The 9,582-nt window shown below is 47.8% G+C and overlaps 1 protein-coding gene across 2 annotated transcripts; it reads left to right on the forward strand.

The window, feature by feature from the left end:
* Positions 1-2,058: 2,058 nt before the first annotated feature.
* LOC116740924 (apoptosis-associated speck-like protein containing a CARD) lies at positions 2,059-3,276 on the forward strand. Of its 2 annotated transcripts, none has more exons than XM_032607023.1 (2): positions 2,059-2,354; positions 3,002-3,276. In XM_032607023.1, exons 1-2 carry the CDS (start codon positions 2,089-2,091, stop codon positions 3,255-3,257), a joined length of 522 nt encoding a protein of 173 aa, XP_032462914.1. In that variant the 5' UTR covers positions 2,059-2,088; the 3' UTR covers positions 3,258-3,276. The 2 variants fall into 2 exon arrangements, with proteins under 2 accessions (XP_032462914.1, XP_032462913.1); XM_032607022.1 differs by having other exon boundaries at positions 2,059-2,347; positions 2,941-3,276.
* Positions 3,277-9,582: the final 6,306 nt, after the last annotated feature.

Consider the following 9,582-nt stretch of genomic DNA (forward strand, 5'->3'; position numbering starts at 1 on the left):
GCTCTGGGTACAGGGTGGGGAATGGGGGCATGATGTCTCTCCCGGTCAGGCCACAGGGGTCCACAGCATTGACAACTATGTGGTCCTTGGTGAGCATAGTGGGGTATCTGCAATGGCTACAAGGGCTATTGGGGTCCTTGTGGTGCCTCCAGGTCCAGAGGCTACATACAAGGGCAGGCAGCAGTGGCATGGAGCTGGTGGTGGTGTGTACATACCACCAACTGGTGCCTAAGTAATGGCAGAGGCTGGTTGCGGATACACACACAGTGGTAGGGGCCAGGGCCAGGAACAAGGGCCAGGGCCACGTGAGGGTACACAGGCAGCTTCAGAGGCCCTGGATGTTGGTATATGTACATTCTGTGCCTGCAGGATCTCACATCAGACACGCACAGCAATGGAGGCTTAATGGGGATCTAGCTGGCTGGGTGCAGGTACACAGTTTATGGGGACAGCTGCAGGTGAGCCTAATGGTGCAGGCCAGTGACAGGAGATAAGGCCAGAGCTGAGTCCTCAGGCAGCTGTGGGGGCCCCAGCTGTCAGTGTGCAATTCCATGGCTGCAGGATATTGCTACAGGTATGCACACTGCCTTAGAGGCTGGTGATGGGAATCTACTATTATTGTATTGCTGTCTACTTCTCCCTTCAGTTCTTTAAATATTTGCTTTATATAGGTGCTCTGAGGTAGGGTACATAAATATTTATAAATGTTGTATCCTCTTAGTTAATTGATCCCTTTATCATTATATATTTTTTTGGAATTTTGGGTTTTTTTTATACACCAGGTTCTTATTAGCTATCTATTTTATACTTATTAGTGTATATATGTCAATCCCAATCTCCCAGTTCATCCCACCACCACCCCTCCCCTGCTTTCCCCCCTTGGTGTCCATACGTTCATTCTCTACATGTGTCTCTATTTCTGCCTTGCAAACCGGTTCATCTGTACCATTTTTCTAGATTCCACATATACACGTTAATATACTTCCTCCCAGAGGAAGTAGCATTTAACTTAAGACCTAAAGTCTTGAGAGTTTGTCAGACAAAAAGTGAGGGAAGAGAGCTCCAGGCTGAGGGAACAGCATGTGCAAAGGCTTGGAGAAGCAAAGGAGCCTGGCAGATTTGAGAAACTGAGAGGCCAGTGTGGTTGGAACTCAGAGGTGGAGTGGGGGGCAGGGTGTGGTGCAAGACAAGGCTGGTGAGGTCCACAGGGACAGACCAGCAGGGCCTTCCCAGCCATGTTAAGGTCAAGTTAATGATTCTGGGCATAGCTTGGCCTCCAATGCCATCCCACGCCACCTTTCATCTGCTCTTCTGGGTCAAGCCCTCTGACCCCAGAATTGCTCTCTACCCATGACTTTCCCTCCAGTCAAGAATTTTCTCAACCATTGCAAGTGTCTCTTGTCATCACTTCCCAAGAAATTCAATTCCTGGGGGACCAAATTCTGGCTCTCCCAGGAAGCATTTGGCAAGGTCTCAGGTACCATCAGGTAGCCCATGTTATGTTGGAATATTTACTAGGTGGAAGAGTGAGTGTTATTATCCCCATTTTATAGATAACGAAACTGAGGTTTGGAGAGATAAAGCACACACAGTTATCTCTACACTCTTTTTGACACCTCATTTCTCCCCAGTATTCCCCAGAATTTGGGAAGCTACATGGTCTGGCTGTTAGGATTCTATGACTCTGATTCTATAACATGTCAGAGAGGATGCTAAGGTTTAGGGAAACATGGAGATTTCAGGGTTCTAAAATTCCACAGTTCTAAGCCTTAGCACTCCAATAAACCAGGTTCCTGATGTGTGCTAGCTAGTCCAAGCCTGGAGAGGCAGGCACCACCCATGAGCCCTTTCCACCTGGTCTCCTGGGTCCCACCTCATAGACCAGCCAAAGGATGCGATCTGGGCACCCCCTGATAGCCAGGAGAGGATGGGAAGGAACGGGATAGTCGGGAACCTTACACCCGAGGGCAATGTTCTGGGGCAGAGGCCGGAGTTGAGAGAAGGCGGAGAGTTCCAGGTCCCGCCGCAGAGCAGACTTCCTGCTTGGCAGACAGCCTGAGTGAGCTACAGTGGGGGACCCCGGGAGCCATGGGGTGCATGCGTGATGCCAGCCTGGATGCGCTGGAGAACCTGACTGCAGAGGAGCTCAAGAAGTTCAAGATGAAGCTGCTTTCAGTGCCGCTGCGTGAAGGCTGCGGACACATCCCACGGGGGATGCTGCTGCCCATGGATGCTGTGGACCTCACCGACAAGCTCGTCAGCTACTATCTGGAGGCCAACCTCACGGCGCTCGTGCTTCGCAACATGGGCATGCAGGAGGTGGCGGAGCAGCTGCAGGAGACCTTGGGCAAGGGGGAGCTCACCTCCTCCACCCTCCGCGCAGAGGTCCAGACGAGTATGCCCTCATCTGTACCCTCCTCCCAACCCGAACATTTGCCTCTCCCCGCGCTTTCGCTTCCTGTTCCTCCTACCCTTTAATAAAAGCATCTCCTGCTGGGAAGGCTTGGTACTGACCTTGGCTTCCAGACCAGGAGATCCCTGACCCCAGAAAGACTTGGAGACACCACTTAACATTTTCTTACAGGCCCTGGAACCGTGCCAACCGAGATGAAGGCCCCTCGCCAGACAGCAGCTAAGTAAAGCCTTCAACACCCAACCTCACCTACCTGGGCACCTCACCAGCCCCGCCCCACTGCACCCCTGCACAGCCTAAATCTGTTGTCCCAAGGCCAAGAGCACCCAGAGAGCGCAAAGCTAGGCCAACCCTCCCCACCCACCTACTCACACACCTCCAGGGCCCGAGCCTGGTTGGGAGGAGAAAGGGAGACAAAGTTAAACTCATCCCACTATATGTAGAGTCCCGGTGGCATGCCCACCTTGAGCCCCACCGCTTAGGGTTGCATTCAGGGCAATTTCTGAAGAAAGCCTAGTGTTCAAGAGGGACAGGCTCCAGCACCCACCCTGGTCCCAGCTCATCCCCTCCCCTCCCTCCCACCCCAGCACTGCACTTTGTGGAGCAGCATCGGGCGGCCCTCATTGCGCGGGTCACAGACGTGGATGGGGTGCTGGACGCCCTGTACGGGAAGGTCCTGACAGAGGACCAGTACCAGGCAGTGCGGGCGGAGCGCACCAATCCTACCAAGATGAGGAAGCTCTTCAGCTTTGCTCCAGCCTGGAACCTGACCTGCAAGGATCTGCTCCTCCAGGCCCTGAGGGACACCCAGCCCTACCTGGTGGTCGACCTGGAGCAGAGCTGAGGCATCTTCCCTAGCAGCGGTCCCACAGACAATCCCTGGCTGTTCCAGCCATCTGACAAAGGGCCTGGAACTGTGGGGGGCCATATTTGACAGATGCATTTAGAAACAGACTCGTCTACCAAGCTTCTCAATCTCTCACTTTTTCATAGGAAAAAAAATTTGCAAAATGAAAAAAAAAGTGACAAGAGTATCATCTAAACAGGACAGAAGAGCACAAGCCACCGAGTGTCCCTAGGGCTCCTTCTGGCACGGACACCAGCAGGCGTCACTCCTCCCTCTGCTCCCTCCCACCTAGTGCAAGAGGGGTTATAGGTCACACTTTGCCCAGAAAACATGCCAACCACAAAAGCAGAACTTTAGGAAACGAGTTCTAGTAGCTGTTCCTTCTCTTGATGGAATTGTGCCAACAAAAGAAAATATGGATATTTATTTCCAGAAAACAGCACTTAAGGGGCCTTTCCAGAGGCTGTTAGGGAACCAGGATCCTAGGACCACATCCTGAGTATATCTTGCACCCAAATTCTTTCTGGCCTGCAGGGGGTGGATGCAAAGCAACAGGCAGGCCCCAAGGAGGCCAGATATCCTATCCTTAGGAGTCAGATCATCAGACTCGGGGATCCAGGTATGAGGGTGCAAGGTGTACCATTCACAATGATACAGCAGCGCAGAATGAACAAAGCTGTATGAAGACTTCACTTGGAATACCCTCCCTAAACACAAGAATTAGCAAATGCAGTTTTTATTCCCCACCTCCCTACACACACACACACACACATACACACACACACACAGAGTCTGTGTAACATTTCCCTATTCTGATGACCAGATCACCAGAGCAACAGGAGAGAACAAGTAATTTGCTGTAGGAGGAAGCTACCAAGAAGCTAAGCTAATGACCACTGTCAAGGCTACACAGTCACATGGGACTGCTCCTAATGCCATTTAGGACTCCAGGAGGAAAGCTGAGCTTCCCCCAAATCGGGAACCAGCCCCAATACTGAGGATCCCCTGGGCTTATCTTCTTTAGTCAGCCACCCCATAAAATAAATGCTGATGTTCCCCATTTCACCCTCAGCCCTTTTCTACCAAGTCTTCTTAAATCTTATAAACCAAGCCTTATTCAATCCCTGAGATGTGTTTGTTCACTTATGTTCTTCAAGGACCTTACCATTTCCCAAACTGAAGTTGTCTTCCTTTTACTACCCCTGTATCTCGACATATGGCAACAACAGCAGCCTAACCAGAAAACAAGAAATCCTAGCCTGTTCCATAAGCCCAGATTTAGTCAGTCTTCCAGCTTATATCCAAACACCTTCCTTTTCAACTTCACTACCCCCATCTGGCTTATGCCTTCATGTCTTACCCACAACAGGCTTCCTGATCTCCCTGCTTCTAGTCAACCACCTTCAAGGTCCTGAGTGATCAAAACTGATGATGGAAATGGACTCCCTTCTAACACTAGGACACCTAAGCCCCTCTTCCAGCCTGATCCTGAATGATCCATCCAACCTCTCCTACCTTCCTTTTCACCTACCCCTGAATCCCAACACTGCTTACACCCCATGCCCTAGCACACATTGGTCCCTTAACTCTGGACACCTTGAAACCCACCTGTCCTAGCATGCCCACAGGTGGCCTTCCTCTGGTCTCCAGTGGCACTTTCACGTACTGTCCCTGTGGGAGAGCAAACCATATTGTCATGTCTATTTTCACACAAGACCCTCCCATTAGAGTAAGCCCCATAAAAAGACATATTTTCAACTTCTGTACAGTGCCTTGCATATGAAAAATAATAAACAGCATTTCCTGTGTATGTCTAGTGTCTGACAGAGGATTTCTTCAAAAACTTCACAAGAACCCAGTGCTTCTCATGAGATGGAGCCATAACTAACACTTCCCTGCACAGCAGATGCTCAAACAGAGCAGCTACAAAAACCAGGGCAGGCCTGAGGCAAAAGGTATGGTTCTAAGAAACAGCTCCACTAAGTTGATAGACTTCTTGGGGGCTTTATTTTTCCTTTTTATTGGAGGGGGAGGAAGGGCGAGGCTCAGAGTTCTACCAGCCACAGCATACTGGTTAAGGACACAACTTCTGTAGCCAAAGGATAGATTCAAATCCCCGCTCCACTTCACTCACGAGTTATGAGACTTAAGGGCAGTTTGTACCTAAGCATCCCCATCTATAAAGTACGGACAACAGGACACAGCTCATCACCTAACAGCAGATGCCCACAGTGAGCACACATTAGTGCCAACAGTGATCTCCAGGATGTTTTTGTTTGTTTGTTTGTTTTTTGCGGTACACGGCCCTCTCACTGTTGTGGCCTCTCCCGTTGCGGAGCACAGGCTCTGGACGCGCAGGCTCAGTGGCCATGGCTCACGGGCCCAGCCGCTCCGCGGCATCTGGGATCTTCCCGGACCGGGGCACAAACCCGTGTCCCATGCATCGGCAGGTGGACTCTCAACCACTGCGCCACCAGGGAAGCCCTCCAGGATGCTTTTGTTCCTAGATGCTCAATGGCTTAGGCTCCTCAGTGGCCCTCAATCTGAAACAATCACCATTTTCTGCCCAAACCTCTAAGCATCACAAGACTGAAAAAAGAACAAGCAGATCAATACCCAGTGTTCACTGGGCCTGTGCTAATTAGAACAAAAACCCATATGCAAGACCCAGCCTTCTGTGAGTGACCTTTTTCTTAGCTCCTGGCTCAAATTGTCTACACAGAAAGTTTTATACCAAATCACTTACCCCTTCACAGAGAAGGTGGGGGGAATGAGCAGAAAAGGAGTCTCTGCAGAACTTTAGAGCATGGCTCTAAAGTGTGCTGCTGAAACAGCAGCATCAACATCACCAGAGAGCTTGTACCCCACCAAGACCTACACACAGAATTAGAACCCACCTGCTAACCATACTTCCAAGTGATTCAGGTACGTATTCAACTTAGACACACAACGCTACAGGGAGGATCTGGCTCTGCCACCTCAGTTAGACTGCGACAGGTTTGCAGAAGCCTTCTTACATGGGGATTTGCCTTGCTTTTCACTCAGGGAAAGAGTACACAGGATGGGCCTGCTTCCCCTCAAATTCTGGGAAAAAATAAAATAAAACAAACAAACAAATAGAAAACAGCCATCAGGCTAGATCTAACAGACAGGTTCTTAACTGTGAGCAGGCTGCAGTGAGGCCCTAAGGATCCTGCAGAAACAGCTACAGAAAATCAGCACAGTTGTGCAACACTGCCACCCTGAGGTGCATGTGCAAGACGCTACCTAGAAAGCCTGGCTCCCGTTCCCTTCAGTTTCTTCTTCCTATACCCACCCCACCCCACCCTCCTTGACATTCTCTACCTGCAATTGCCTAAGCTTGGTTCCCCGCTACACACAAGGAACCCCCAATCTTCGACCCTGTAGGCCAAGCTCCCTTCCTGTCTCCAGTCCCCACACTGGTGGCTCTCAATCATCCTTCCTGTTAAAGGAGCCCTTCTTGCTAGCACTATAACCCCAAGGTTTAAGGCTAAGGCCACAATCCAAGGAGCTGAGAGAGCACAATCCATCCACAGAGCACTATTCCCAGACCCAAACTCCTGACATCCGTCTGTTCCTGCCTCAAGCATATTAGGAATTTTAGTATGGTTGCACAGGTCCCAGGCCTGAGCCCCGTGTCCGCCAAAGCCTCTGAGGGTCCTGCGGTCCCAGCGGACCCGAGCACCAGCCCTCCCCCGTCCAAGCCTCTGTGGTGGCCCATGGGCCACCCCTGACAAAGCCTCCTCCGGCCACATGGGTCCAGGCGGGCCAAGTGCCACCACCCTCCAAAGCCTCCTCTGGCTGTCCCGGCCCCTGTGGACACACCTGTGGAAGCCTGTGCCCACCTGGCCTACACGAGCATGTGTGCTCCAGGCCAGGTTCAGGAGCAGATGCTGGTAAAAGGAACACATGCAGAGGTGGGGCTGACACAGCAGGTCCAGAGACCTACCTAGAGGTCTCGGAGGGCCTCCTGGGGAGGCGGGGATTGGATGTAGCTCACTGTAGGGGCAAGGACACTGATAGCAGAGGCACCAGGGAATTTTTCATTTTTTCAATTTTATTTTATTTTTTGCTGTTATCCTCTTTCATTTTGTCATTGCTTCATTTTTATTTTTTTCTAATATATTTTTTATTTTTCTTATTTTATTTTTATTCTGTTATTGTTCTGCTCTTTTCCACTTGTTGTCTGTTTTTGTTTTTGTTTTCTTGGTGGTAGTGGTTTGTTCTTTTGATATTTTTGTGTTGTTTTCTTTCATTTTGTTATTTTTTTGCTTTTTTATCTTTTGTTTGTTTGTTTTTGTCATTTTAGTGTTTGTCTTTTCTCTTAGCTTTTCTTTTAGTTTGTTTTTTTATTTTGTATTATTGTTTGTTTTCTGTTTAGTTTCATTTCTATTACTGGTTATGGTTTGAGGGCCCTCTTGTTTGTTTTGGTGTTTTGTTTTTTGCTAACCATATTGTTTTGTTGCTTTGCTTTTTGTTTGCTTGGATTTGTTTTTGTTATTTGTCTCAGGTTTTGTGTTTTCTTTTTTTGTTTGTTTGGTTTTGTTTTTATTATTTGCCTTGGGCTTTGTCTATTTTAGGGTTTTTCTATTTGTTTGTTTGTTTTTTGCCACGCCATGTTGCTTGTGGGGTCTTGGTTCCCAGGCCGGGGGTCAGGCCTGAGCCCCTGTGGTGGGAGCACCGAGCCTGAGCCACTGGACTACCAGAGAACTTCAGGCCCGAGGAAATATTAATTGGTGTGAGCTCTCCCAGAGGTCCTCATCTCGGCACCAAGATCCAGTTCCACCCAACTGCCTGCAAGCTCCAGTGCTGGACGCCTCGGATCAAACAACCAGCAAGACAGGAACACAGCCCCACCCATCAACAAAAACGAGACGACAGAGAAACATGTTACAGATGAAGGAGCAAGGTAAAAACCTATTAGATCAAATAAATGAAGAGGAAATAGGCAATCTACCTGAAAAAGAATTCAGAGTGATGATGGTAAAGATGATCCACAGTCTCGGAAATAGAATGGAGGCATGGATTGAGAAAATATAAGAAATGTTTAACAAGGACATAGAACTAAAGAACAAACAAATGGTGATGAACAACACAATAACTGAAATGAAAAATACACTAGAAGTAATCAATAGCAGAATAACTGAGGCAGAAGAATGAATAAGTGAGCTGGAGGACAGAATGGTGGAAATAACTGCCGAGGAACAGAATAAAGAAAAAAGAATGAAAAGAAATGACTGTCTCAAAGACTTCTGGGAAACAGTTAATGCACCAACTTTCGAATTATAGGGGTCCCAGAAGAAGAATAGAAAGAGAAAGGGTCTGAGAAAATATTTGAAAGGATTATAGTCAAAAACGGCCCTAACATGGGAAAGGAAATAGCCACCCAAGTTTAGGAAGCACAGAGAGTCCCATACAGGATAACCCTAGGAGAAACACACCAAGATACGTATTAATCAAACTAACCAAAATTAAAGTCAAAGAAAAAATATTAAAAGCAGCAAGGGAAAAGCAACAAATGACATACAAGGGAATCCCAATAAGGTTATCAGCTGATTTTTCAGCAGAAACTCTGCAGGTCGGAAGGGAGTGACAGGATATATTTAAAGTGTTGAAAGGGAAAAATCTACAACCAAGATTACTCAACCCGGCAAGGATCTCATTCGGATTTGATGAAGAAATCAAAAGCTTTACCAACAAGCAAAAGTTAAGAGAATTCAGCACCACCAAGCCAGCTGTACAACAAATGCTAAAGAAACTTCTCCAGGCAGGAAACACAAGAGAAGAAAAAGACCTACAAAAAGAAACCCCAAACAGTTAAGAAAATGGTAACAGGAACATACATATCAATAATTCCCTTAAATGTAAATGGATTAAACAATCCAACCAAAGACACAGACTGGATGAATGGATATAAAAACAACACCTATATGTACGCTGTCTACAAGAGACCCACTTCAAACCTAGGGACACATACAGACCGAAAGTAAGGGAATGGAAAAAGATATCTCATGCAAATGGAAATCAAAAGAAAGCTGGAGTAGCAATACTCATATAGGACAATACAGACTTTAAAATAAAGTCTATTACAAGACACAAGGAAGGACACTACACAATGATCAAGGGATCAATCCAAGAAGAAGATATGACAATTGTAAATATCTACGCACCCAACATAGGAGCACTTCAATACGTAAGGCAAATGCTAACAGCCATAAAAGGGGAAATCCACAGTAACACAATAATACTAGGGGACTTTAACACCCCACTTTCATCAATGGACTGATCATCCAAACAGAAA

Source organism: Phocoena sinus, chromosome 15, assembly GCF_008692025.1.
Source record: "Phocoena sinus isolate mPhoSin1 chromosome 15, mPhoSin1.pri, whole genome shotgun sequence".
Taxonomy (NCBI): Eukaryota; Metazoa; Chordata; class Mammalia; order Artiodactyla; family Phocoenidae; genus Phocoena; species Phocoena sinus.